Source organism: Cantharellus anzutake, assembly GCF_015039405.1.
Source record: "Cantharellus anzutake strain C23 chromosome Unknown EI90scaffold_36, whole genome shotgun sequence".
NCBI lineage: Eukaryota > Fungi > Basidiomycota > Agaricomycetes > Cantharellales > Hydnaceae > Cantharellus > Cantharellus anzutake.
In genome coordinates this window covers 373,811-401,030 of record NW_024066986.1, presented here as the reverse complement: position 1 = coordinate 401,030, position 27,220 = coordinate 373,811, and the positions used below count along the sequence as shown (strand labels likewise).

The 27,220-nt window shown below is 49.3% G+C and overlaps 12 protein-coding genes across 12 annotated transcripts; 9 read left to right on the top strand and 3 right to left on the bottom strand.

The window, feature by feature from the left end:
* Positions 1–20: 20 nt before the first annotated feature.
* Positions 21–794, bottom strand: EI90DRAFT_3065002 (uncharacterized protein). Its single transcript, XM_039060843.1, has 2 exons — positions 301–794; positions 21–235 (listed from the first exon to the last, which is right to left on the bottom strand). Exon 1 carries the CDS (start codon positions 749–751, stop codon positions 437–439), a length of 315 nt encoding a protein of 104 aa, XP_038914191.1. The 5' UTR covers positions 752–794; the 3' UTR covers positions 21–235; positions 301–436.
* A 183-nt stretch (positions 795–977) lies between these two features.
* EI90DRAFT_1567534 (uncharacterized protein) lies at positions 978–1,962 on the top strand. Its single transcript, XM_039051913.1, has 2 exons — positions 978–1,340; positions 1,462–1,962. The coding sequence occupies exons 1-2, from the start codon at positions 1,204–1,206 to the stop codon at positions 1,784–1,786; spliced, it is 462 nt and encodes a 153-aa protein (XP_038914190.1). The 5' UTR covers positions 978–1,203; the 3' UTR covers positions 1,787–1,962.
* On the top strand, positions 1,840–3,174 carry EI90DRAFT_3064995 (uncharacterized protein). The gene is made up of 7 exons (XM_039060842.1): positions 1,840–2,064; positions 2,115–2,173; positions 2,226–2,241; positions 2,290–2,358; positions 2,420–2,597; positions 2,656–3,073; positions 3,131–3,174. Exons 1-6 carry the CDS (start codon positions 2,038–2,040, stop codon positions 2,922–2,924), a joined length of 618 nt encoding a protein of 205 aa, XP_038914189.1. The 5' UTR covers positions 1,840–2,037; the 3' UTR covers positions 2,925–3,073; positions 3,131–3,174.
* Positions 3,175–3,991: 817 nt separating this feature from the next.
* Positions 3,992–5,494, top strand: EI90DRAFT_3216685 (uncharacterized protein; the record flags this gene model as incomplete). Its single annotated transcript, XM_039066459.1, has 8 exons — positions 3,992–4,042; positions 4,110–4,188; positions 4,303–4,391; positions 4,454–4,574; positions 4,711–4,762; positions 4,820–4,860; positions 4,914–5,029; positions 5,117–5,494. Coding segments are annotated over 8 exons (720 nt in total), but the record flags the coding sequence as incomplete, so codon positions are not given.
* A 962-nt stretch (positions 5,495–6,456) lies between these two features.
* On the top strand, positions 6,457–8,851 carry EI90DRAFT_3126162 (uncharacterized protein; the record flags this gene model as incomplete). The annotated part of the gene is made up of 12 exons (XM_039063896.1): positions 6,457–6,779; positions 6,838–6,936; positions 6,993–7,096; positions 7,136–7,219; positions 7,276–7,333; positions 7,383–7,476; positions 7,531–7,606; positions 7,663–8,054; positions 8,121–8,478; positions 8,538–8,546; positions 8,602–8,721; positions 8,772–8,851. 12 exons carry the CDS (start codon positions 6,457–6,459, stop codon positions 8,849–8,851), a joined length of 1,797 nt encoding a protein of 598 aa, XP_038914187.1.
* Positions 8,852–9,598: 747 nt separating this feature from the next.
* Positions 9,599–10,778, bottom strand: EI90DRAFT_3017681 (uncharacterized protein; the record flags this gene model as incomplete). The annotated part of the gene is made up of 5 exons (XM_039057135.1): positions 9,599–10,063; positions 10,114–10,383; positions 10,438–10,524; positions 10,622–10,647; positions 10,703–10,778. 5 exons carry the CDS (start codon positions 10,776–10,778, stop codon positions 9,599–9,601), a joined length of 924 nt encoding a protein of 307 aa, XP_038914186.1.
* Positions 10,779–10,862: 84 nt separating this feature from the next.
* On the top strand, positions 10,863–11,550 carry EI90DRAFT_3146144 (uncharacterized protein; the record flags this gene model as incomplete). The annotated part of the gene is made up of 5 exons (XM_039065382.1): positions 10,863–10,911; positions 10,988–11,157; positions 11,217–11,274; positions 11,338–11,403; positions 11,450–11,550. 5 exons carry the CDS (start codon positions 10,863–10,865, stop codon positions 11,548–11,550), a joined length of 444 nt encoding a protein of 147 aa, XP_038914185.1.
* Positions 11,551–11,629: 79 nt separating this feature from the next.
* EI90DRAFT_3146136 (ARM repeat-containing protein) lies at positions 11,630–16,093 on the bottom strand (the record flags this gene model as incomplete). Its single annotated transcript, XM_039065380.1, has 22 exons — positions 11,630–11,811; positions 11,844–12,018; positions 12,078–12,260; positions 12,314–12,399; positions 12,454–12,523; positions 12,578–12,748; positions 12,795–12,904; positions 12,957–13,143; positions 13,266–13,380; positions 13,429–13,845; positions 13,983–14,202; positions 14,223–14,344; positions 14,398–14,621; positions 14,669–14,767; positions 14,822–14,909; positions 14,963–15,063; positions 15,125–15,264; positions 15,316–15,410; positions 15,461–15,593; positions 15,651–15,713; positions 15,768–15,857; positions 15,913–16,093. The coding sequence occupies 22 exons, from the start codon at positions 16,091–16,093 to the stop codon at positions 11,630–11,632; spliced, it is 3,252 nt and encodes a 1,083-aa protein (XP_038914184.1).
* Positions 16,094–16,287: 194 nt separating this feature from the next.
* On the top strand, positions 16,288–19,768 carry EI90DRAFT_1566035 (chloride channel). Its single transcript, XM_039051911.1, has 23 exons — positions 16,288–16,314; positions 16,363–16,590; positions 16,639–16,715; positions 16,766–16,869; positions 16,917–16,966; positions 17,021–17,054; positions 17,103–17,210; positions 17,262–17,337; positions 17,399–17,557; positions 17,643–17,662; positions 17,713–17,751; positions 17,803–17,832; positions 17,886–18,017; positions 18,071–18,084; positions 18,137–18,211; positions 18,269–18,356; positions 18,415–18,619; positions 18,671–18,696; positions 18,756–18,779; positions 18,836–19,046; positions 19,100–19,198; positions 19,250–19,485; positions 19,558–19,768. Exons 2-23 carry the CDS (start codon positions 16,529–16,531, stop codon positions 19,645–19,647), a joined length of 1,959 nt encoding a protein of 652 aa, XP_038914183.1. The 5' UTR covers positions 16,288–16,314; positions 16,363–16,528; the 3' UTR covers positions 19,648–19,768.
* On the top strand, positions 19,626–21,426 carry EI90DRAFT_1566031 (uncharacterized protein). Its single transcript, XM_039051910.1, has 6 exons — positions 19,626–19,965; positions 20,023–20,044; positions 20,098–20,254; positions 20,319–20,362; positions 20,433–20,962; positions 21,031–21,426. The coding sequence occupies exons 1-6, from the start codon at positions 19,889–19,891 to the stop codon at positions 21,044–21,046; spliced, it is 846 nt and encodes a 281-aa protein (XP_038914182.1). The 5' UTR covers positions 19,626–19,888; the 3' UTR covers positions 21,047–21,426.
* Positions 21,427–22,204: 778 nt separating this feature from the next.
* Positions 22,205–24,284, top strand: EI90DRAFT_3146142 (P-loop containing nucleoside triphosphate hydrolase protein; the record flags this gene model as incomplete). The annotated part of the gene is made up of 4 exons (XM_039065381.1): positions 22,205–22,229; positions 22,320–22,440; positions 22,497–22,953; positions 23,007–24,284. The coding sequence occupies 4 exons, from the start codon at positions 22,205–22,207 to the stop codon at positions 24,282–24,284; spliced, it is 1,881 nt and encodes a 626-aa protein (XP_038914181.1).
* A 1,674-nt stretch (positions 24,285–25,958) lies between these two features.
* Positions 25,959–26,861, top strand: EI90DRAFT_3064967 (uncharacterized protein; the record flags this gene model as incomplete). Its single annotated transcript, XM_039060841.1, has 2 exons — positions 25,959–26,111; positions 26,132–26,861. Coding segments are annotated over 2 exons (762 nt in total), but the record flags the coding sequence as incomplete, so codon positions are not given.
* Between the last annotated feature and the right edge of the window lie 359 nt (positions 26,862–27,220).

The window sequence follows — 27,220 nt, the reverse complement described above, 5'->3', positions numbered from 1 at the left end:
TACAGCCCAGTTTAGAGCGAGGCCGATTTTCCCGATCTCCGCCGCCGCGTCCCTGCTGCTGCTTCCTAGAGCACTGAGCCTGCAAAGGGGTGGCTTGCCTCGGCCTTGGCTTTAGCCCCCCATCCAATAGCAAAAGTCTCTCGGACACTGGCTGATCGAATCGAATCGCACTAGTGCTCAAACTTGTGAACTCTGGCTGAACGAAGTCCTGCCACCCACGTTCAGCGCGGCCGCCCTGGAAGAAAAGTGCGAATGAGTGCGTTGTTTGATGAGCTTCACAACCTAAAGATCAGGCCTTGCCTGTGAAGTGTGAAGGCTGGGTGCCCACGATTCCTGGAACGGCTGTTCTGGAGACTGGATACATATATCCACCAACAGAAGCTGGATTCTTCGCAGGAGCCAACTGGAGGCAAGTACCGATCGAGAATGATCTCGATCAAGATATCCAGATTAACATCTGAACCCTTTGTATCAAAGCCGAACACTGCGCCCACCGCCCTCCATCGGTCTGAAAACAGGGGCCAGATCCAGTCTCTATCGTGCATTTGCCATTGTGGAGAGAGAAACTGCAATAATTGGGCATAAGAAACCTGAAATCTAGGCTGCTAGCACCGTGGGCATATGGATCAATAGATTTAGAGTCAGCAGGAGCTTGCGCCTCGGAAGCTCCGCGGCTTGAGAGGTCGCAAAGCGTACCGGCGGTAGCAACCGGTAGCCATATAACAATATAATTCGGACAACTCCGCGGCATGATCGTAAACTGGAAAGCTAGACCTCGTTGACCGATGAAGAAACTGAAGGCAACCCAAAGATACACAAACCAATATGATCCTATGCATGCCCACGTGCTCGTTTACGCATAAATGTTCTATGTATCGCGGAAGAATGTGTATTCCTTGTTTCCTTGCTGTCGATTAAATAGGACGCTCGGAGGCGGCGGCGGAGAAACACGCCCCAGTTCATCTTCTTGTCAGTCAACGCGAAAAGACAGTAAGAACATGAGAGTCGAATAATACCAGTCCCAGTGAAAGCGTAGCTCCGTAGTCCCCGTCCAGGAGTTAACCACAAATTACAACACAGGAAGGAGAGGTGATACTGAAAGAGCAGGCCAACGAATGAGAAGCTCAAAGATATTCAAACGGGTTGGGAAGGTGAATCGAATTGCTCCGCCGAGGATTCGCTTGCAAGTCGACTAAATCCATCATGGCAAAGGCTACATGTCGCCATATGGCTTGCGGCTTATCCCAAATATCGCTCAAATTCGCACAGCCTTCAGCCACCCAGAACGTTCGGTTCAGTAGTTGCTCTTCCGCCGACGTACTGACATATCATTGGGTTCTGTAAGTCGGTTTGAACATGTATAAGAAGGGGAGAAAAAATGGGGAGAACGAGAAACAACCTAAGCTCCTCCCCATTCCCGTTGGTCCCATCACTAAGTATGCCCTCTCATCAGTACGCCAGTTCGTCATCCTCTGTGTACTCCGATTTCGAAGATGAATCCCCGGCCCCCTCCCCTGAGAGCACGGACCCGTCTAGCTACAGTGAATCTGATATGGACGTATCCGAGTTTGATGCAAGAGAGCCGTCGATCTTCTCCTATAGTTCGAGTCGAAACGGGCGCGACTTCCTAAGGGAGTCTGACGGAAGAGTCTTCAATGCTCAAAGCGACGTATACTTCTTACCGGCAGGTACGTACGTACGGGGTACTCTCAGCCGGCGACGTCGCTTGTATGCTCGCATACTAACCTTGGTTTACTCAGACGAAGTAGAATTTGATCGTCTGTGAGTTCACCCCAGCTTGACACGTTGCTTATCACGGCTACTGAACCGAGTGCGTAGCGGATTGCAGCATCGGATACACTATCACGTCTTTAATTCACTTTATCCTGGCGGAGATCTTGTAGATAAGACACTAGCCTATGAATGGGGGGTCGAGAAAGCCGTGCTTGACGTGGGATCAGGCCCTGGCCATTGGTGAGCGATTCGTAACACCCTGTTCGAATCACCACAGATTCGCGAGTACACAGGGCCATCGAGATGGCCAAAAAGTTCCCTCACGTCCATGTGGGTACTCTCACACCCATCAGAGCGATGAATTAATGCATCTATTGAAGGTGGTCGGTGTAGATCTTGCACCACGTACAGACATTCCATCACAACCACCTAATCTTCGGTAAGCGCGCTCGTGTCTCAATTCCGATCATGAGTGATTCAACAGGTCGTAGGCTGGAATTCGACGATGTACGGTTCCTCTACTACAGGAAACTCCCGCCTTACCTCCGTTTCTAGGCCAATCTTGGCTTTCCTCACTATCATGGCTGCTTCGATGTCGTCCATTGTCGCTCAATGTGTGGAGGTGTGAGTAGTCGCTCCATACAACATCCAGCGGGGACTGACCGGTAATACGATGGGCGGTCAGATAAATGATCGGAATTGGTTCTTCTCAGAGTTGGAACGTTGTCTACGCCCCGGAGGCGTCCTCATCGTGATTGACTGCGAAACTCCCATACTAGACCATAATAAGCGGCCAATGACACCCGCGTCATTGGATGGACACTATCCACAGACTCGTGGGTGGATGGCGCGTATTATGTATGGTACGTTATCTCGCGCCAAACGATCATGGGGCTGATGTTGCACATTCGGCACTTTCAGAGGCGGGACAAGATTTTGCTGCACGTGGCGCTTCCCCTGTTTTCGGCAACATAGCTAGCGAATACTCCCGAGCTTTAATGGCCACGGGATCATTGCCGAACCCGGTAGTTCAGCTAATGCACATTCCTCTTGGGCCATGGCCAATTGGGAACACAGAGGTGGAAACACGCTGGATACGACAGCTTGGAGAAATGATGAGGCGAAATGCATTAGTGAGTGACTTTCATTTTTTGACATACTTGAATTCCTTCTCTCTCCCAACACATTGATTTGCACGTTTGCATGGCCACCCATGACTCTTGCGTTGAGTACTATTATGATCAATCGTAGGAGTTCACACGATCGTTACGTCCCACACTCAAATACCGGGGTTTCAGTGACGAAAACATCGGTAAAATGCTGTTTGGGGCTGAACGAGGCATGTTCCAATATCAGACTTTTGTGTCCATGTCGTACTGATTTTTGTTTCATGCAGAGATGCTTGACCTATCGGTGTGGATGTACACACGGTGGGCGTACGTGTATGCCGTAAAGCCCAGGTGATCCAGACGGGGGGCTTATCTTCATTTCCGAGACTACTAGTGTTGTTTCTGGGTGGAAACACCGGTTAGGTCACTCGTGACGGCATCCGGTCCAATTCCGGACATTTGCGGCCTGAACCTTTCCCCTGACCGCCCAAGATCATCTTGATAGTCAAGATGTACCTTGTAATTCATCTGTTACGTTGATGCCGGAATGCATGCCGTAGTCCAACCCGCAAAAGTGATCCGCGAGCGCTCGAGTGAGGCTAATGGCTTGATTATAGGATCAGCATCTCGTTGCCCGTTAGTCATCTCCCCTCGATCACGTGGGTGCCTTTCCCGGTACCGTTACTTCGGTTCCAGCACGAGATGCTGGCCCCTCACCCTATGGCCATGGTATTGATACTTGAACGGTCTTTGAGGAATGTGATGCAAGCGTTTGTGGTTCTACCCAGCGTAAAGTCCTCAGTCCAGGGTTGAGAGATGCTGGTCAATATCGCTTGATCGGCAGAAGGATTAACCAAACTTCACCAGGAAAATGAATGACAATTTGATTTCATCATCGCGGGTGGCTCAGTGCGAATATGCCTATGTCTATAAAGTATGCCAGTTCATTTTAGTTCAACTCCGCTCCCCATCTTTCTCTCTGGAATTCATCCCATCGTTAGCCTCTAGCGTGCCCTCCAGAAGGTTTTCTTCGATCCCTTGTTGGTATAAAGATGTACAAGAACGATCGACTCGAGCAAGGTACGCCAAGAATCTTTGTCGCACATCCGCTCGGCATCTTCATGTTGGAGCAACTAACTTGATCGGTAGTACTTGGAACGATTGGGACGATTCTCTGGACCGGCCAGATTTTGCCTCAGGTGGGCTTCCGAATGTCTTGGCTCCCGCGCACCTCTACGGCGTCTCATGCACTGTGGAATTCTCTAGTTGTGGGAAAGTTGGAAGACCAAATCGACTGAGGGTCTCTCTGGCTTATTAATGTTCGCTCCTGCCTGTGAACCAACTTGTACCATAAAAGTGATCATTCTTCGCTTCTCAGGTTCATGTGGGCAACTTCGGCAGTATTCCTAGGCAAGCTTTGCCTCTTTCAACCGATGAATCGTCTAACTTTCGGCTGCAGGCACATACAATATCGTCCAACGTATAAATATACCCTTGATAATACAGCCGCAGTTGTTTGGCGCTTTGGCGGCCGCGTCGTGGTGCCAGGTAAGTGTAACTGTTTCGCTCAACGCTTTGTGTCATTAAAGCCATTCTACACTCGTTTCCAGTGCCTTTATTATAGCGGGAGGTTACCCAAGCGCATGGCTTATCTAGTATTGCTGGTCTACCTATGCTTATTTGCTGGATTTGAGGCGGGGATGACTTGTCTCATTCGAGCACTTCTGGCGAGTTAAATTCCCTCTCACCGTGTGCTCGCATGTCTTCCGAGGCCCGCGAGTTGCACCCTACAGGGGCTTTCATCCTACGTACTCGCCTGCTTGTTCTCTTTATCAGGCGTCTTCCAACAAGTCTTCGGGAAAGCAAGTTTTACAATCCTTCGGAATCACCGCTGCCGCCTTGATATCCGTAGGTCTGATGTGAGTATATCTTTGCATCCCCTTCGCCCTCCCCTTACACTATTCGCATTTCTTTAGACCCCAATACATAGAGATCTGGAGATTGGGCGAAGTCAGAGGTAACAAATCCCTGTAATCCTCGTTCAGGCTCCTAAATTGGTCCGTTCCCTAGGAATATCTATGACATTCATGATCATTGACATCCTCGGTGGCGTATTTTCCTTACTTTCTCTCGTCTTCCGGAAACACTTCGACGTGACAGCCAGCGCGAGCTATATCGCCGTCATTGTAAGTGTGGAACACATCATCGTGTTTCACCTATCTTTCCGATGGAAACTGATTTTGGCCTTTTCCGCACGGACGCGCTCATGGAAGGTTTTGGATGGGGTCGTTGTCCTGTGCCGGATCATTCTCAATCCGCTGGCCGAAAGGCGGCGCCAGAGATCTGTGTCTGCTGAACCAAATTACGACGAACCTCCAATTGAGGAAGCAGCTACATTGAGGGATGGAAATTCGTTGGGAAATTGGAAGGCAGCTGAGTCGTGAACGAAGGATCAGAGTGTACCAATAATGGCAGCCGGCAACGGTGCGTTGCACGACCAACGCGACACTCCGCTGGACAGTCATCGATTAAGATTGAGGATCATTTGGGCTAGATTGTAATTCGTTTGGTAATCTCACGACAAAGCGTTTGATTAGCCGCGCGCTGTAAATATGTACATAGTTGATGGTCGTACTACTTCTCCGCCCCTTGGACTTGCTTGAGCTCATAAGCCGTTCCGCCCAAAAACGTCACTTGCGGTCTGCATCCTGCAGAGCGCAACGCTACAGCAAAGGCACGTGTAAGTAATTGTAATCTGAATCCATTTGACGTGCAGGATGCCACGGGAGGGTTGCTTTCACCGATTGCTATTTGCAAGGGCAAGACGATCGGAGATGTTGATATTGACCCACTTGCACCGTCGGGGAGGAGGGAATCTTGCGGACTTTGAGCAGGCGTTTAATCAGCGGAGGACTGCAATTGGCCACCCGGAAATCGGAGCGAATTAGGGACCTACAACCACAAAACGCGACATTAGAATAGAGCCCGCTGGATGTCAGTTCGGAAGGACTAGCGTGTCAATACCTCCGGGGTGACGCAGTGGGTTGGTTACATTCATAGATTCTCTGGTCTTTGGCCGGATTTTACTGCTGCTTGTTGAATATCTCCGGGCTCATTTCGGGCGGACCTGCAGGTACTTTATCCGACAGTCGCAAAAGGATAATTAGTACACATACTCATGAGGTAGGGATGGTTTTTCGGTTGCGCGTCCTGGCCCGGGGAGTGCAGTTTATTCAATAGTCACCTTTTTTGGTGGCTGCATCTAATATAGAACTGGGTCCTGCCTAAGTGGCTGCTGTGATCGATGTCTAACTTCCCATTCAGCGAGTTAGGCCCTGCAAAAGTCACGTTGTTTGGTGTCTATGTTGTTGAAGAAAAGCCGTTTTGGTGCTGTTCCGCTTGCCTGAAGGTTTAGTCTTGAGAGCCGCCTCGCAATCAGCGAATTGCACCCTGCAAAACTCGCATATCCTGTGACCATTGTAAGAGCTTTTCAAGCCCACTGCATCCAGCACCAGCACTGTTTCTCGGGATTACCTTTATTTTTGCTGTTCATCACCTTGGGCAGGATCCCAGCCTCTACTAAAGTAGACTTGGTGCTCAGCATTTTTTACCGATGGGGAAGCAAAAGCTTTTTCTTCCGACTCAAGCACAGGCGACATCCACCGACAGACGCCCCAAATGGAATATAATTCTTCTTTTGGCTTTTGTCTTAGCCCTACTCTGGACAGGCTTCCATGTTGATATCGAGTCACTTGATGGCCCAGTGTTCAACAGAGCTCCCACTTGTGTGCCTCACACTGTTCCAATTTGCCCTCAAGCCCCGGCATTGTCACCCCAAGTCCACAAGAACCTTCTTGCTGATATTGAGAGCGAATATGTCACCGGTGATTTCAAGTTGCGTGTCGTGGAATGGCTCAGAGGAGCTGTTCAAATAAAGTGGGTCAATGGCCTACGTCTGCTCGCTGCGATCAGGAACCAATACACACTTCGGTAGGACTGTGACCTACGATGATATGCGAGTCGTAGGGAATGATTCCCGATGGGACGTCTTTGGGGAATTTCATAGCTACTTGAAGGAGGCGTTCCCTCTTGTGTACGTTTTCTACCTGTATGACGTCCGATGTTTTGCTTCATCTGACCGCAACACAGACACGGCCGCCTCGAAGTTACCAATATTAATACCTACGGGCTTGTTTATCGTTGGGAAGGTTCTGATGCGTCCTTGAAACCGCTGCTTCTTATGGCGCACCAAGGTTCGCTTAGTTGAATGCCGAGCTGATTCGATCGCTCAGGAAATTATTCTCCAGACGTAGTTCCAGTGCAAGAAGATACTGTCACCCAATGGGTTCATCCACCCTTTTCTGGCTACTTCGATGGTGCGAATCGGCTCATCGACCCCGATCTGTGGTTTACCAATGACATGCGCCTTCAGGAAAGTTTTTATGGGGGCGAGGAACTTGGGACGACAAACAGGCACTGATTGCAATCCTGTAGTCTAAGTTCTTTTTCTATTGTCTTCCATATTGATCATTCTTTCAGGATTACATTGGAAACTTTACTCAAGCATGGATACAAGCCTACCCGGACAATCTTCTTTGTTTCTGGGTTCGACGAAGAAATCGGCGGGCATTTTGTACGTATTAATTCAAGAGTCTGAATGGACGATTTGACGATGGGATGTATACAGGGCGCGGGACGTATTGCCAGCCATTTCCTCTCCACATATGGGCAAAACTATTTTGCGATGCTTGTAGATGAAGGGCGTAAGCAGCGCTGCTTGAAGTTGAGAACCTTCTAACTTTCTCATGACCTCCTATAGCCGCACAAACAACAGCGTTCGGAGCTCGAGTTGCTGCACTGGGGATCTCGGAAAAGGGTTATACCAACGTAAAAGTCTCTGTTGCTAGTCCTGGCGGCCATTCAAGCGTACCTCCTACCCATACAAGCATTGGTCTGCTGGCCTTAGCTCTCGTTCACCTGGAAGAAAATCCCGAACCAGCGCATTTAACCCGAACCTCCCCTCTATATGAACTATACCAATGCCAGGCCGAGCACTCACCCAATTTCCCTGAGAAGTTGAAGAGAGCCCTTCGAAGGAGTCTTCACAACGATAAAGCACTTAAGAGGGCCGAGAAGCTTCTTTTTGCCTCAGAGGAGGTGATGTTAACCGCATTTACTTGCACACAACGCAAGCCATCGACCTTATCGGGGGTGGAGTGAAAGTCAATGCGTTGCCAGAACTGGCGTGGGCCCTGATCAATCACCGCATTGCCACAGACAGGTAGACGCTCACTTCGCTTCGCTGTTCCTTGGTGTCTTCTACCCACATTTTCCACCTCATCGTTTAGTTCCGTAAATTCTACTCATTCCTCAATAGTCGACAAGCTGACACCCATTGCCCGCGGGTTGCAGCTGGATTTCGAGGCGTTCGGATTTAACGTTACTACAGAGCTTGATCCTGCTGGCCAGTTAACACTTTCACACTTTTTGGATGATGACTTGGAACCTGCTCCAGTATCTCCGCCTGATTCTGCCCCATTCCAACTACTTGCTGGTACGATACGCGAGACTTGGGAGACGGGCAGAGGCAAGGACTCTGAGGAGCCTCTCATTGTTGCTCCGGGTATAATGCCTGGTGCGTGGTGCGATTATCCTCAGACAGTGCCTGATTAGTTTAATTGGAGCACTCCGTAGCTAATACCGGTATGATTCTCCAACCTGGGTCGGTCGGAGTTTTTACATTTTAAATCATTGCTAGATACAAAGTATTTCTGGAAGTTGACTCCACACATCTTCCGGTATAATCACTTAGGGACGGAGGACATACGACCACTTAAGAATCAGCCACAGAACGGAGGCATGCACAGTGTAAATGAAGGTATGCTCTGATGCTGCTGTTGGAGTGCAGTGTTCAACATTTAGGCGCAGCCATTCGCATTGACGGCTACCATGATCAAATCCGCTTCTTTACCCATCTGGTCCTCAACGCTGACGAGGCAAATCTTTGAAAAGGTATCATTGCGAATTCCATAGCCTGTCTCATCATCGTCACGTTGCGTTCGGCACGACTTCGGTGACCATTACATACCTGTTGCTCGGAGAACTCGGAGAATACGCACACTTGCGTATATCTTAGCGTGATGTAAATTTGAAGCCAGGCTGTTTTTGTCAAGGAGGTTTTCATGAAACCAGGTCCCACCAGCTCCATTGTGAAACCAATTAACCTCGTTGAAGTTCTGCACCTTCTACAAGTGTTAGTGTTGGCAATGCTCCACCTGGGCGAAGTCCCGATTACCAAAAACATTCTTTCTGGCTACACACACGCTCAGCGACCCGTAACAACTTGTAGTGGGCTACCATTCTCTTCAGAGACATCGGTGAAAAGGGTTATATTTACAGTCGCAAAACCATGATGTTCAAGCTACCTTTTGATCATTCGCGGTTTACCCACTCCGATACATAAATCATTTATATGCTATGCATTTAGCGGAAGCTGAAACATATCCCATGGACAACTGAAAAGCCCTGCGCCGCTTGTGCTGGTGTACCCATTGAAGCATCGGAATATGGCAACAAGGATATCTCCATCCACATGCCCAGCATCAGCCAGGTAGACATATCCAGGAAAAGCGAAATCGGTCGGTAGAACTTAGCACAAAGCGATCGAGCATATCAATCCAAGAATCGCCCACAGGAGGTACCACCGGTACTGCGAGACGGATTCACAAGAGAGAAGACAGGTATACATTAGCTGGCTACCGCTGACGCCGCGAATCTCCTGTTTGTGTGGTATATGTGATATCGCCTTGATCGCTTCCACTGTCCGTAGGCTCACTCCCACCCTCACGGCCGTATGAGCCTGACATATCAGTCATTACAGGGACTCTGCCGCTCGCTTCGACCTCGCCTTCTTCGCCTTCTTCGTCCCACAGCACTGATTCAATTGGCGCTTCGAGATCCTGGACAATCTTGGCGGACGGCCTGCTCGGTCCCGAGGAGCTAAGGTTGAGCCCATTTGGTCGTCTTCGTGGTGACCCAGCTGCGTGTGCAGAAGGTGCCGCACCGAAGCGCGGATATCCTTCTTCATCGTTTGATTCGTACTCACGGACGTTGGCTTGTGACCGGTAGGGATCTGGATTAGGATTCGTAAGAGGTAGGGACCGATATGACCCTCGTCGCAAATGGATAGCGTAAGAGTAAATTAATGATGCAAAGTAAATCTAAAATGGCGATAGGTGATCAGGTGTATGCTGACTGAAACAAATCTCACCTTCAATAACCAACCAGTAATCAAAATAGCCGCAGCAAAGCCTTTTTCCTTATTCCAAATCTGTTGGGCCTGTGTTGCGCGCTCTTCATCAGTCATCGCGGGTCCACCAGATTCCATCACTTCTTTCTGTGCTGCAGAATTGGCGATCCGTTTCCCGTCATGCGGGTTCCAATACCACCATGCGACGGCAAAAAATAAAGTCCATATCGTATTAAGAAGGTGATCAGCCAGGAACGCATGCGCGAAGTAGAACGTCCGCTTAGCGTCTTCCTGCGAGGGTTTTAATCAGGCATGCGGGGGAGTATACACTTGAACCAAACAAACCTGAAAGACCATCTTCAGGCCCCAAAAAATACAGCGAGGGCTATTACCGAATAGAGGTACATGCTGATCTGAGCAAGACTGCCACCACTGAAGATCGCAATCAGGCCATAAAATCCCGCAACTTTGTTAAAAAGCTAGTGTAGCATAAGACCTCCTGAGCCTCGAATGGGATAATGCAACTAACAGCGAATAGCACCACGATGCTGACGCCTGAAGGCACCATGTTTCGTTAGACCGGGGCAATCGGGCTCTGCATGTCACAAACCTGTTTTGATGTCTAAGAAGCCCAAAAACGATTCTAGTGCACGCGGTCGCCATTCCTGGCGAAGCGTGAGCCGCATAGGAAAGTTAACGATGGTGGAGGGTAGCGTTGGCTCGTGAGAAACGAGCAGGCAGACCTTGCCCACGTGACGGGTTTTTCAGAAATGACCTGGTGGCAGACCGGAATGAGCAATACTCGACCCTCGAGTACTGGTAAGAGACGCGTCCCCCGTCGCACCGAAGAAGCCTTCTGTAGCGTCTTGTCCTAGGAACGAGCGGTACCAGAAAGAGGATGCGTCCGCAACGTTCGATTGGTTTCGGAATTATTCCCAGATCCGGGATCTCCTGCAAGAGCTGATTCCCAACAAGCAGTCAAGGATTCTTATGCTAGGCTGTGGAAACTCGACGCTCTCTGAGAAGATGTTTTCAGATGGGTTCCTTAATATAGTGAATACTGATGTACGTGGAAAATCTTTCTCTTTGGCCACAATGTTTCTCATTCTGGAATCTGGAGCTAGTATTCCTCGGTCGTAATCAATCAGATGGCTCAACGACATTCTGAAAAGTCTATGCAATGTGTGATACTGTTTTTCGACACGATGTAATGTCACCATCGCATGCTCAAAATCTTCTGGTCAGGGATCGAAATGGACATCCGCGCTCTTCAGTTTGAGGACGAGACATTCGATGTCGTGATCGACAAAGGTGGCTAAATCCTGGATCCTCTGAGGACTATTAATCTGGGTACCAGGAACAATGGATGCGATGCTCGCTGTGAAAGGCAGCGTATGGGACCCACCCCAACGCGCCATAGATGATTGTAACAAAGAGGTTGACGAGGCTACAAGGTGAGCCTAGACTCAAGAGAATAATTTACGCTGAAATCGCAGCTGTAGAGTGCTGCGACAACCTGCTGGTATTTTCATTTATTTCACAATGGGCCAACCTCACTTTCGTCGTCGATACTTGACTCGTCCAGGTTGGAGTTTAGAGGTTCGTGTGTTGGGAGAGGTTTTTCATTATTATTGTTACGTGATGCGCTCCGTAAATGATAGTTGATTGATATACCAAGTGTTTGCAGCACTTCATGCCGAATCAATGAACCAATTAGATCTGTTCGGAGGCGTCATCAGCAACCAACAGACACGGGAGAAAAATGACGTGCCTAGCATCTACAGCCTCCTTGCGAACTCTTCGCTTTGGGTCATCAACAAACCTTCCGAGTTGTGCAATGACCTTCTGTTTGTAGGGATGCAACACGCTGTATTTCACGGCGGAAGGCAACACACCCAAGCAACGGAGCGAAGAGCACCGAAGTGCCTTCCATGAAGGATCCATTACTGCATAGAAATGTAGGTATGCAACTGACACGAACTTACAGGGCTCTTGGAGTGCCGAGGATCACTGCTAAAAAGCAGGGCGTTTAAAATGGCAGATGCATGTTCTTCTATAAGCTCCGTCTGCGTTGACTTGTCGCTTGCCATGGCGTAGAGAGTATCTACCACGTTGATCCGGATTGTCTCATCCGGTAGATCCATTCCTCGTAAAAGGAGTGGCATTATCTTGACCACGATCGCTTAGGGCAGTATTGAAATCAAATGAATGGACAGCGCACCACTGAAAGCTTATATGAGTACATCGCCTTTGGGACGGACGTGACTAAACACGTCAATCCAACGATATAAGGTTGTTTTGCTGCCTCTGGACAAACGTTAATAAGGCATGATGGGAATGACAATAAAGGCGTTATCGAACCATTTCTCGCAGTTGAACCTTCGAGCAACGTTAAAAGCACAGAAGAGACAAATCTCTGTGCATAGAGGGGCTACAAATCGCTTCGGTTCCTGTGACTGTGGGAGAAAACTACAATAGTGCTCACGCGAATTGAACAAAAATTTTCTTTGACCAGTACATCCCGTCCACCCTTGACCAACTCCCCAATACCCCGGGCTGCGTCCCAACCGATTTGCGGGTCATCGAATACGGTGAAGATGAGTTTAATGCCTAGAGTGGTATCGGGGTGATTGCGTGCGAGTAAACCCTTGTGAATCTGAGAAAGAGTAAGGTAGATATATATAAGAGGATTCAAGACAAACCCATATGTAGCCCCTAAGAGCGGCCTTACGACGCTCGACATCCTGAGTAGTTAACCCAATCTCATCCTTCCAGAATTGAGGTAAATGTCTAGTCGTTAAGGGCATAAAATCTAATGATTGCGATTGGGCTGAGGATGCATCGTGTAGGAGACAGAAACCTACCGTCTGGCCTCTTGTTGACGTGCGTAGCCATGAATTGCCACACCGCAGTTCTGAGACGTTCCTCTATTGTGTCGCTTAGAGACCAATTCAAATATTTTAAAAAATCCTCGGAAGGGTTCATGAAGGGAAGAGACACCTTGGAAGCAGTCGTGAATACCTGTTGTGAGACACGGACTAGTATATACCTCTGCACGAGAAGATAATAACGCGGCAGCGAATAAAACAATTTGACTTCTTTGTTGGGGTTGGGCAGATGTCTGGGATTAGAGTGGATACATAGTTTTTATGGTTTGTGCCGTGAAGGCTTACTGAAAACGGGTCAAATCTTCCGGTGCCTTCAGGTAGCTTGAGGTCCGGCATTAACCTCTCCAAGTCCCCGTCTCTAAAGGCCAGGAATAGAGCAGTGAACAGCGTCCTCTGGCGACTAAGCCCGAATCAGATCATGTTAAGTGCAACGTGAATATGGACCCACTCATGGCTGAGAGTACGAGTAATAAGCGTAACAATCTTAGCTGCCACCGACAACACTTTTGTGTTGGTAGCCACCGAGTGCGCATCTTCAGGCGAGATACTAGCTTTGAGGAAGATGTTGTAAAGCGGAACCACCAAACGGTCTCCATATTTCGGCAAATCAAGGTGTTTGTTCTGCGCCTTCGCTGTGATAACATCCTTCACAGTGGATAGAACGGCATATGCGTACGCTGCATCCCCCTCAAGATCAAGGTCGATTGGCCGGGGGCGGCACAAGAGATCCAGCTTGGAGGTCAATCTAATGACCAAAGTTTCAAACAAAGACGGTGACGGGCAGAGAGCAGATAGAGATGCGAGAATGCGGCGGTATCGAACATGTTCAGTAAGCTCTTGTTTTGGTGGAGAGGATCCAGGGAGGCTTCAAACAAGGCTGGAAGCGTAGTTTCTTGAATCAGTTTTGGGGAAGATTTAGCCAGTTCGGTAAGCAACTCTAGAATTGTTGGCCTGGATTCATTAAGCTTTAAACATACTGAAGGAGCATGACTAAAAGCATACCGAAGGTCCTCAAGTTCAACGTCGCGAGAATCAGAGACGAGGATTTCATTCATGCTCTGAGAGATGAATCGGAGCTTGTCGACTGAGCAAACCCCTGGTACTTTCACCAACTGCAGGAGCCCTTCTATTGAAGGGCGACGAGCAGCCGCTATTTTCAATCCTCCGGCCAACGAGCTAAACAGTTGCTCCTCAAAGCCAGAGAGGGGTTTCTCTGTTACCTCTACAAAACCCTCCGAAAACCCCTGCGCAAGTGCCGCCAATAGGCCGAAATACAAGTTAACGTGGAGGCCCGAAACGAAATTTCATCCGGGTTGCGGTAAAGGACAAACAGATGAGGAAAGACTTCCTCTATAGCGTAGCGCCTGATTGCAGCTTCGGGGTTTTAATTTCAATCGACAAGGGAAGATGAGGAAACGGTACCTGTGTGCATAAAAGTGCCCCGAGGAGCTTCACTGCATGCTTGGCTTGGCTCTTCTCCGGCTCACGTACGATAGTCTTGCATTCGTTCACCATGTCCTCAATCAAACCGTCTAACTGGTCTGAAGAATCCCCGGCCCTTGGGGGGTAAAGGGTTCGCACGAGGCTCTGGACCGCCCGCATGGAACAAGCTTCTGTTTCAGGGTCCGCTGGCTGAAAAATCTGACTCGCCAATGAGAATTTGCAAGCCGAGGCGAGAAACATAATACCTCGATTTTGAATATTTCCCACAAATCACTCCCAAAATCGCGAACTATATTTCTTCCGTAAACAGGAAGACATGCGGTCACAGTATCCAAAATAATCCGCTAAGGTCGGAGGGCTGAGTGGAAGCTGTCGAGTTAAGACAGATGATGACGGACCTTTAGGCTCCCCGAGCTCGCAGACAGCTTCTCGAGGAAAAGGGGAAGCGCCAGTGGGCCGAAAAGAGGGGTGGCGTTTAGACATGAGCTGGAAGTCTTGTAAGCACACATCGCTCCGTCCTCGAAGATCACGATACGAACAGAAGTGAAGTTCTAAGATCTTCTGCCGATATCCCGTAAGGATCTCCAGGAGGGGGCTTGAAGGTTATCGGGAAATAACAGAAGGTGACGTCAAAGAGGTTCTATCGATCCATGAACCAGTCAGAATGTAAGCCATTCTTCGAGTTGAGCATGCAGGTATACCTCAATATGGGCTTGGATAGGAAATTCAATTAACAGAACTCGCACGACCGAGAATGAGAGAAGAAGGCTGCGAGGGTCCTTTTCGCCCTCAGCGATTGAGACGTATCCGGACACGAAGTCGCGATCGAGCAATCTCATGGCTGTGGAACTCGTAAGAAATCTCAAAAAATAGAATGAGAGAGTGGAAATGCCTTGTCTATGATTCTGCACCAGAGAATCGAGAATCCGAAATACATTGTACCTAACTGCCTGGGTCAATGACCTCATTCGGACGTGCTGAAAAATTCTAAGCTCGATTATGAGATTTTGTCCATGTTCAAGGCGATAACCACTCACGATATAGCGACTTCTGATGCAGATGCATCAGAGAATGTAGGATGTCCAACTAATACCGCAAGGCCTTTGAGCGCAGGCTCAATGGTATCGTAGTCATCCAATTTGCCACTGAGAAAAGTTGACAGAACACGGGCTTCGCATATATTTAGAGATAGTGAATTCACGCGGGACCTGGAAATGGCAAACGCACTTGATTGGGCTGAAAGAGTGCTTGGCGGGCATTGACCAATGACATGAACTAACAAGTCAAGGCCTAGAGGATACATATGATACGAACCTCACCAGTTCGCAAATTCAAAGTATTCACCTTTGGAACGTATGTCTGGTTCAATCGCTGTGATATATTCCCCCAAAGATTGGACAAGCTGTAGTAAAGTGAACTCCCCATTCTGCAGCGCTGAAATGGTCTGAAGTCAGGTACGATCGAGATGGTATCTGGGGCCAGTACTCACCCGCGGCAACCTGCTCGACGTTCTCCCCATTCTCCGAGATCATATACGCGCTGACGAGCTGGGAGCATACCTCCATTTGGGACTCGATGATGTTTGGCGCTTCAATTCGTGGGAAACACATCCACGTTTGAATAGAGACCTTCAGTCCAATTTTGGTGCGACTCAACGCGCGTTTTGACATTCAAACTTTAATGGACTCCGACTACAGTCAAAGATCGTCTCATCATTCAGGAGACTGGGGAGACACTTCGACGTGGATGGACCAAGAGGATGCGTTGCATGAGATCACGCCTCGCGCAGCCCTGGTCGAAGTGCCCCGTTCCGCTCACGAGGACAGCTACCAGGTGCGCTTAGTGAATGCACCTTTAAGCCAAAAAAGGTATTCACAAGGGGGCACTATTGGTGCGTGGTGCTCTTTACCTTGGGTGCCGTCGATGTGACTCTTGATAGATTGGCGCCGTGAATTGGAGCTCGAGAGGTCGAGAGAGGCGATACTACAAACACTGCCTGTCGGACAACGTTCGTTACGGCTTCTCAAAGATTCATTACAAATGATTTTCATTGTGATGACGACTGGTATTTCGAAAATGTTGGGCGCAAGTTGCGAAGGGTATTGATGAAACACACAGGTGTTGGCGTGGGCTTTGCCGGGGGTACTTTAGACATCCTAGTTCATTGGTATGTCTACGGCACCGCATCCTGAAATCAGGCTTGACGTGTTTATAGGCTGAATGATCTTCGCACTGGGAGGTGTGGATATGGCATTGCATACAACGCGTTGGCTTGTTGCAGCGGGTTAGATCGTAGGAATATTCTTGACCCTGCGATCATCTGTCTTAATATTGTTTTGCAGCCGGAGAACCTTGCACCCAATGGAAAACTTGGAGCCAATGGTTCGGAGTCACCTCTCTGGCCGGACAATCAATTATCCAAGCAACTGCCTATATGATTCTAGCAGTGGGTAAAGTCTATGTTACAGCAGGCTAATCTCACTCCATCCTTAGGTGATCTATGCATCCACTGCAGCATTCCTCGTGAAAAGTTACGCCCCCTAGTAAGTGGAAAGGTCCCAGGTCTAGAGTACAATTTGAAGGCATTTCTTTCGAAGCGCATTCCACACTGGGATTCCAGAGATAAAAGCAGTGAGTGTTTTCTTTGCCGGCCGAATAACCTGTTTAATCAATGGCCAGATATTGAATGGTTACGTTTTGGATGCCTTCTTGGGGCCCTGGACGTTGCTTATTAAGTCCCTAGGACTGGCACTTGCAGTGGCATCTGGGCTTTCACTTGGTAAAGAGGTATGCATGCTGTTTCAACAGAGTTATTTGCTGTCCAATGGCTCGATATAGGGTCCGCTCGTTCATGTAAGTTGCTGCATTGCGTTACTCGCCTCCCGCCTCTTTGCCTCCTTCCGTCGGAATGAACGTGAGCTAGCTAGATGTTTGGAGTCAGGTCTCGGACCTTGATCTGTTATCTCCCATAATAGTGAGGAAACGATTAATTCTCTCCGCGGCTAGTGCAGCTGGTGTCTCGGTTGCGTTCGGGAGTCCCTTGGGTGGTGTCTTGTTTGGTTTGGAGGAATTGGACCTCTTCTCGAACGAACATATGATATGGACCGCATTTGTCACTTCTGTTGTTGCGTCTGGTGGGTGTCTGGCTGCTAGCAGCTTGAAGGCCTGCGGCTTGATCTTTCCTAGTTTCGTTGCAATATATGGACCCGTTTGGGACAGGGAAGCTCGTCCTTTTCCAGGTAAATGCCCCTGTTCTTAAACATGGTTCGGCCTGCCTGACAACCATTAGATCAGTAATTCGACGTCAGAATGGAGGGCATTTGAGCTTGTGAACACTGATTCTCGTTGAGCCCTGTCCTTTACTTATCCATGACTTTAGGTCCCCTGGCTATTTTTGGGTGCCACGGGCGTAAGCATATTGATCATCACATCCAAGAGCTTTTAGTCAAGTTGCATTCATAGGGCGTTTTAGGGTCGCTGTTCGTTCAACTGAATGTCCGCATTGCTGCCCATCGGGAACGCAGCTCTCTCAAGCATTGGCCTCTTGTTGAGGTAATCAGCGTCACGGCCATAACGACAATCATAAGTTTCCTGGTAATTATACTTCATTAGTGGTGCCCAGCCCGCTCTAATCCGCCTTATAATAGATCCCTTACATGAAGTAATCTACACCAACCAAAATGACTCATCCAAGATATTGACTATCGGTGTAGGGTCCAGACTTCCAGTTTAGTGGACGAATTGTTCAAGGAATGTGATCCAAGTATAGACCCCCTGGGTCTCTGTAGGTGAGCGGTTTGATTCTCATCCCAAAGCCGAATTAATGTTCATGTTGTCGTTTCCAGTATCAACGCTGCATGGACTACAATATTTATGCTAGTGATTACGTCTGGGCTAAAATTGGGCCTCACGGCTTGGACGTTTGGGATGAAGGTAGTTGTTGATCTATTTAGGGACTTCTGCTGCAGCGTTAATGCAGAGATACAATTAGGTGCCTGCTGGAATATTCCTTCCGTCATTAGCAATTGGTGCCTCGCTTGGACGTGCACTAGGCCTGCTCCTACAAGCCTGGCATCGGGCGGCGCCTTTGACGTGGATTTTTGTCTCCTGTCCCGCCGAGGGCCAGTGCATATCTCCGGGCTTCTACGCAGTCATTGGCGCTGCAGCCATGCTCGCTGGAGTCACTAGGATGACAAGTGTGCACCATCATCTAATGCGATCAAACGAATGCTTATCATGTTTTCCAGTTTCCATAGTTGTAATATTGTTTGAGGTTTGTTGCCCTATCCCTCCTGTTTAGGGCCAAGCTGATAAAGCCGGAATGATATGTAGTTGACGGGGGCTCTATCACACGTTGTATGTTCTCTTCGTCTCAATGTGTCCGCCCTTACTGAAGCACTGGTCCTTTCCAGCTCCCAATCATGGTCGCAGTATTGGTGTCGAAATGGGTGGCAGACTCCATGTTCCCCGACGGGATATACACGACATGGATAAAACTTCATAACTATCCGTTCTTACCCAATTCCGAGTTCCGTGACCGGGGAGAGATTGCGGAAGACTTAATGACCCCAACCAGAGAGCTCGCAGTGATTGACGGAAGGATAACAACTTTGGATGAATTGGGTGATTCCTTTCCTCTCCCCTTCGATGCGCCCCGAAATGACATGAACAACCAGTTAAATGCATTCACAGGGTGGACCATGATGGGTTTCCTATTGTCGACGAAGGGTATCCAGTTGGCTATGTAACACGGGACGATCTCCGGAAAGAAATAGGTGCGAAGTGGCTCTAACATAGCTGTGTGTGCGCTGAGTCGTGGGCAACAGATCCGTATCTGAATAGCACCACAGTAGAGGGGCGGTCGCATCTGGACCGCCCCTCAAATTGTACGTTCTTGCCGGGAGAAGGAGATGCTATTGATCTATCTCGGGTCATGGACCAGACAGCGATGAGGTTAAAGAAAGAGGCACCTTTGGAGGTGGTGGTTCGCCTTTTTCAAACGCTCAACCTCCCGTTTGTCCTCTTCACTTCGGAAGGTAGACTGGCAGGTCTCATGACAAGAGTAAGTGTTATGACTTGATACTTTTCTTCCCGGTCTAAGGCACCTTGCCGGGACCGTTCTTTGATGATTTAGCGCGATATCACGCACCTGTTCAGTACAGAGCATGAGATCAGAGGCGTTATATCCGACCCTGAGCTGGAAAAAATAAGGGCCACCGCCTGAAGTCGACGCGTATCCAGGCTGGATCCCGCCCTTCATTGATGCGTATCCATTCCGTAGCCTAATGGTTTTGTCTTTTTTGGTTTCCAATGGCCCACTGCTTTATTTTCACTAGTTATCTTGGTTATATAATATGTTGTTGTCAGCACCAGTTGTAGACAGTGACAGGGTCCAATTCATTCGGGTTGCACCGTGACGTGGAACAGACTTTCCCGTTTTCATCACTCGCAACAAAGTCCATAAAATGAGTGCTGATCTGAGCGATCCGAATATCGCTGCAAAATACCAAGAAATTATTTCGTTCACATCACCCACGAACTGGTGCGTGTTTTATGCAATGAGACGCGTGTTTTGTTGGGCTGATCATCCCGGTTTCAGGCTTCTCCTCAGCTATGGGCAGGTATGTCGTGAACCATCGTGTTTCTTGGGGCCAGATGCTCACTGAGAATTAAGTCTCGCGATAAGCTTTCATTATATGCTAGCGGGTCGGGAGGTATTGAGGAGTTGCAACGGCAGTTACATGGCGACGTGTTTTTCGTCTTTCTGCGGGAGGAAAGATCCTTTATACTCATTTCCTTTGTTCCTGAGGATATAAGCGGTGTCCGCAGAGGTGAGGAATGCAGCTCGTTGAACACAGGGGATGTAAGCCTATACTCATCATTGTTGGTTCCAAGCGCGTGCGCTGGTCCATTCACGCGCTGTGGGTTCGCTATTAAAGGTATGTTCCGATCCAACCGTTCCCACCAGCATGGACCGTATTGTAGTAATATTTGACCCTTTGTCGCAAGGCTCATCACGCTGCCTGGACTATTACTAGACCGGAGCAGCTCACGGTTCACGCAGCACGCTCAAAATTGAAATTGGATCCGGATGGCGCTCGTTCGCTTTCCTCTCCCAAACCATTGGATGCTAGCCAGGTTCACGATCATCAGACAAGCCCGTCACCGGAGCCCGATTCCTTCCGACAGGGCTTGTCGAACTCCATTAGCTCTTTGCATTCTCCACCTGATTCTCCTCATCGAAATCGCCTCCAGCCCAATCATACGGGCTCCTCAGGCTATAGTCCTATCCCCCCCTCTAAGGTCGATAGCCGAATTCCGATTCTTAGTGATCGGAAAGTGTCTGACAGTCAGTTGTCTTCTCGGAGAGCAACTCCCAACGACTCTCAGCCACATTCGGCTAAATCAATGAGCCCCCAACAGCAACAAATCCCTCTCCGTGCCGGCAGTAGGTCTAGATCTGTCACCAATGATTCGGTACCCAGCATTACAACACCAGGCAATGCTGCACCAACTCGACCTTTAGCTCTGCCACCTAAGCAGCTGTCTCTTCTCACCCCTCCTCAGGACCTTCCACCTGTGCGCACTGCTGCTCAGGAAGAGGCAGCGCAGTCGCGCGCTAAGTGGGCAAGCGAGGCGGAAGCTGAACGCCATGCACTTGCTCGTCAACGGTCGCGCATAGAAATGCAGCGAGAGATGGAGGCACAGCAGCAGGCAATTTATGACGCTGAGCGATCGGCTAGACTGAAGCGCGAGCGGGATGAGAAGATGCGGTTGGAGATGGATGAAGATGACCGACGACGGGCTGAAGAGCAGGAGAAAGCGCAAAAACTTGCAGCCCAAAGAGCGGCTGAAGAGCAGCGCCGACGGGAAGAGATCAATAAGAAAAAAGAAATGGAGGCACAGCGTAGGCGACATGAGGTTGCTGCTCGGATTCAACGTGAGAAAGAGGCTCTGATGCTGCAAGAGCAGAAGGCTTTGGAGGCGAAACGAAAAGAAGAAGATCGGTTGGCTGCTCAGCGCGAGATCCAAAAGCAGTTTTCTGAGTTGCGACTTACTAGGGCTGTTATGTTGACAGGTGGGTCTTCTCAGACTTAAATTCCATACCGCTGAAGATGCTTTCCGTAGGGAATGTCACTATGCAAGCAAGTAATTCTATGGTGTGTCACGATATCTTTCTTGCCTAGCGAGTAGCTCACTTGGTTAGTATTGGCGTCGAAGATACTTTGAGCTTTCTCAAGAAGGACTTGATTTGTTCAAGTCATCGGATGTGAGTTGTCTCTTTCCTCTTCTTACTGCTTTGTGTGTGTGCAAATCTTCTACTTTCTCCAGACTTTAGGACAAAGGCTTGATCACATTGATCTTGACGGCCACGTACGGGCCATCACTGAACAACACGATGAGCTGCAATCCATTTCACACTCATTTGCGATCGAGTTCAAAGATGGTTCAGTTCATCTCTTTTTCTGCGACACGAAGGAAGACAAGGAAGTCCTAACTTCGGCGATAATGCAAGTCGTCGGGTTGTAACTGTCCTTGCGCCACTATTAGCAATTTATTGAACTTTTGCAACGCTCACTGGGTTCATCTCATTTCTTGATCTTTTGTTTTTATATACCATCATTAGCGTACACTCCCTGGCTAAGCAATCATATATACTGCCTTCACTATTTTCCACCAACAGTGCTAACGAAACCGGTGCTCCTCACAAGTCCGCAAAGTTCCGGACCACAGTCATCGGAAGCAAAGTCCCTATGGAAAATTTCTTCTTACACAACGATATGAACGGTTTAGAACAACAATTCGGTGAGTCGTTGCATTACGCGCATAAGGAAGTGTGCGAGTGTGAAGATAGTTAAATTCCCTTACTGACTCCAAGTCTTTCCTTTGACACAGGCAATTTAAGTGTTAGAGGTGCTGCGCCTGCACCAACCCCTAATGCAACAGCTTATGTCCCGCCTCACATGCGGAACAGCAACCCCCCACCTCCCGCATTCCAACCTCAAACGAGGCCAAGGTAATGTTCGCAGAAAACTTGGGCGCTCACAGTGCTGACACACATTTCTTCGCCAGTCTTGATGGGCCACGCGCCTCCTTTGGGCCTCGCTCGGATGGTTTTCCACCTAAGAGTAGTGCAAATCCGGGGAGGGACAGTGCAACGTCATGGGGATCCTCCGGGCCCACTTGGGACCTGCCCGGGCCTCGTCCCTCCATGCGCAATGAAGGAATGTGGAAGGACGGTAAACACATACCTGGCTCACGTAATCCCCGACTTGAGAAAGAGCTTTATGGCGAGCCACAGGATCCTATGAAACAACATACTGGGATTAATTTCGAAAAGTATGATGATATCCCCGTCGAAGCCACGGGTACAGGTGTTCCGGAACCTATCCTGCAATTCACCAATCCACCACTGGACCCTGTCTTGTTGGAAAACATTGGGTTTGCACGTTACACTACCCCAACTCCTGTACAAAAGTACTCTATCCCTATCGTTGCCGCGAAGCGTGACTTGATGGCTTGCGCCCAGGTCTGTGATTCTCACCTGCGTGTTCCGGCGAGCCAAAGCTGAGTTCATTTTAGACCGGTTCTGGGAAAACTGGTGGTTTTCTTTTCCCCATCCTATCGAATCTTTTTCGCGTCGGTCCTATTTCCACTCCCGTCGAATCCCATTCTTACGGACGTAACCGCCGAGCCTACCCCACGGCCCTCATCCTCGCTCCCACTCGCGAATTAGTGAGCCAGATTCATGACGAGGCACGTAAGTTTGCCTACCGGTCTTGGGTGAAGCCTGCCGTTGTGTACGGCGGTGCGGACATCAATTTACAGCTTCGCCAACTCGAACGCGGTGCTGACGTTCTCAGCGCTACTCCAGGTCGTCTTGTGGATTTAATTGAACGTGGGCGTATTAGCCTGCAGAACATCCGTTATCTCGTTCTCGATGAGGCTGACAGAATGCTTGACATGGGTTTCGAGCCTCAGATCCGCCGAATCGTTCAAGGCGAAGACATGCCGGGTGTTCGTCAGCGCCAAACTCTGATGTTCAGTGCCACATTCCCACGCGAGATTCAGATGCTCGCCAAGGACTTCTTGAAGGATTACGTATTCCTGTCCGTCGGACGTGTAGGATCCACGTCAGAAAACATCACGCAGAAAATCGAATACGTCGAAGATCACGACAAGCGCTCTGTTCTTCTTGATATCTTGCACGTCTCGGACGCTAGTGGACTCACTCTGATCTTCGTCGAAACCAAGCGAAGTGCTGACGCACTTTCTGATTTCCTGATGAGCCACCACTTCCCTGCCACCTCGATTCATGGGGACCGCACGCAACGCGAGCGTGAGATGGCATTGAACACGTTCCGTTCGGGTCGCACTCCAATCATGGTAGCCACTGCCGTGGCCGCTCGTGGCCTCGACATCCCTAATGTCACCCATGTCATCAATTATGACCTTCCTTCAGACATTGATGACTATGTGCATCGGATTGGTCGTACTGGACGTGCCGGGAATACTGGTATTGCGACTGCTTTCCTCAACCGTGGCAACAAAGGTATTGTCAGGGAACTTATCGGACTTCTTACCGAGGCCAATCAAGAAGTCCCATCCTTCTTGAGTGCTATCAACGGTGAGTCTGGGGGTGGTATGTCAGGCGGGAGTCGTGGTCGTGGGGGTCGTGGTGGAAGCCATCGCGCGAGGGGCGGCTCTTTTCGCGACGTTCGCTCTACGAAGGGTGGAGGCTTTGGAGGGGGAGGTGGCAATTATGGTGGCAATTATTCCTCCTATGGAGGCGGTGCATATGGCGGTGGCGGCGGCGGTGGTGGCGGTGGCGGCTATGGAGGAGGAGGAACCTGGTGGTAAACTCAGATTTTTGCCCAGTCAACTCCTTGCACTCGTAAAATAATTGGTTTCCAAAGGTTTCCTGTGCGCCTCCCCAGTCTCGACAACGTTGAACCTTATCTTTTCATTCTTCATCCTGTGTCTTCATGTCCAACGCTGTTGGACCTCCCTCAATCTCTCTTCACCATCTCCTACCCGCTCCAACGGTCTTGCCTTGCATTCGACATCCCTCCACGACGAGGTGGTATTCTTTGTGTGGTCTCTTTAACCTTATTTCGTCTTCATTTTATACGCATTCGTAGACGGCGTAAGGCCACCCTCATCCACGCATTCCAGTTTTCTTGCGGGACATTTATCCGCTTCCTTTCTGCAGTATCACCCCATCATATCATACGACATCCAAGAGCGTGTAGTTTTAGTATCAGAGAGAGATCGGTAGACTTCAGCAGCATCCTATATAATTTTGTGCTTTTTCTTGTCATTCCCCTTTTACCTCTTTCCCATGTCTATCTGTTGGCATTTACTGATAGTATGCCTTGCTACTACCCTTGTACGTTCGTTTTTGCGAATTTCAGGTTGTTGGTGGCGTCTCACCCCCTACCAGTTTCGGTTGACTCCACTAGTGCTGACTCCCACGTTGCAGCTTTTGCAATACAACTCTCATAATTCATATCGGCAACGTAAGCTAGTTGCGCAAGGCCTCCATCGTCGGCCCAGCGCATTCGTTCCCCTTGTGTGACCATCCAGGGCGCTGTTCATTCTCTCGTTCATAGACTCGTGTTCCATCATGACTGAGGATTGCTACAGGGAGGACTCCCCCCAATTTTTTCAAGACTATCCAACCAATAGAAGGGTCAAACCATTGCCAAAACGACGACGTACCACAGAGCCTATAACTCATAATGATCTTCTATCTTCCTTTTCTGCAGACTTCACGGACCCAGACACAATACTTCATTGGCCATCCTTCACGCAATGCCCACAGCCCATTATTCTTCCCTCAACTACAGATGCGGAGGGGCGGTGTGCTGGTCGTCCGCCGCTCTCAGTTGATTATCACACTACTTATCGAAGCTTTTCTACTGCTGTCACACCTACTGACGAGGATGACCACTTGGACGATTCAAGAGATCACCTCCAACAACCTGGGAATAAGAAGAAGCGGAAGGTCCCAGCAGCACACGAGCTATCAGGCGGACGGGTCTTCGATGATTCGTCAGCGGTGACTGATCCCAAGCTGGATGGCATGGACGAAAGCGTCCAGCTACAGAACGATGAAGTTACACGGCGGCTCAACGCTGAGGGAATCGAAAATGTAAAGCCGGTGACTCTACGACGTCCACGTTTCCGTGCAAGCCTTGCCACTATGACAGGCTTGAAGCGAAAAGAAATTGTCAAGTCGCGTAAGCGTCAAGTCCTGGCTGTCATCGAAAGTCTGCCCCAGAGTGATCCCCTTGCTTTGGAGTTTGCTCTTACTGCACCTTTACCATGGTTTCACTCACCCACAAAATCACGTCCTCGCGCACATCCCTCATCCCCTCGACATCGCCCTGATCCTAGACCTATTCTACCTTCTATAAAATTTTCTGAAGCCGATTTTACATTTGAGTGTCATAGTCCTGGTCAGTGTCAAAAATATCTGCCCTGTGTAGAATATAGGCCGGGTCTGATGTACTCGGTTGCCTTTTTCAAGCCGCGGATCGTATTGCCCTTGCTCGTGCTCGAGCACAGAATCTCAAAGATATGTTTGAAAGGGAGCTATTGCGTCAAGCAAACGCTGCAGAAGCAGCAAGAACTCCTGCTGCCAAAACGACAAGTGAGAGAAAGGGGCAATTGCTGTCAAGGAAGGTGCTTTACAACGTAAAAAGGCGTCACCGCCCACCAGTCATGCTGGGGAGCAACAAAACACAAAAACCTCGTCTGGGACAAGGAACACACCTGCTAAATCGGAGCCGGTGGCGGTAGAGGCACCGGCTAAACCTTCGAAGAACAAAAAGAAAAAGAAGAAGGGCGCAGCTCTCGCCAACGCATCCAATCCCCATCATTCCCGCAATTACATACCCTCACGACTCCCTAATTCTGTGCCCAAATCGTCAGCTGCAGTGACGCAAGCTGGTCAAAATCCCATCAGCCCCCTGCCCATCCACTTTCTGAGTGCCGACCTACCACGCGATGAAAAAAATGGCCGGATGGTCCCCATTTCAAAGGCGCCAATCGTGAAAGCATCGGATGAGTGGATCTGTTTGTTTTGCGAGTATGACCTGTTCTATGGCTGGGAGGCAAGCTTTCGTGATGCAGTCAAGAACCGGAAGAAGATCCTGCGTCGTCGCCGTCGTGCGCGGGAGAAAGCGGCCATGATCACCACAGGGTTTGGCCGAGCGAATTCGCTGGCACCGTCGAACTACGTCGAGGATGAGACAGATGAGGGGGAAGAGTACGATGAAGATGAGGGGGAACGAGGACAGGACCTCGAATAGCAGCCACTTCGAGTGACGAACTGCCTAATCCGGTGTGCGGAGGTCCCTTCATTCATGACGATCTCTGGCTTTCTCGTTCACTTTTTGCCTCATATGTGTTGTTTTCTTTATACAAAAATCCCTTCATGTCGTTCATTTCATACAATTTTCAGTGTTGGAATTTGAATGGTGAAACCCACTCATTTTGACTTTTCCCACACTCGAGCCCGTGTTGGTGAATGAAACGCATCAATACATAATGTAGCCCACATCGCAAGCGTCAAGGGTAAACACAGCCTGGCAATAAAGAGATGCTTCCCTCAGTTTGGGCATAGCGCCCGCCAGCGTGTGGTTGACGGCATTCGGGCTTGCTGGCAAGGAAGCGTCCCAAGAGGCGGGAGAGCACCTGCCTTAGATGTTTGCATCCGCTTGCCAAATTATACAAATGACTACATATTCATGGACACACAGGTTGACCGACTTTTTTTTTTTTTCATTTTC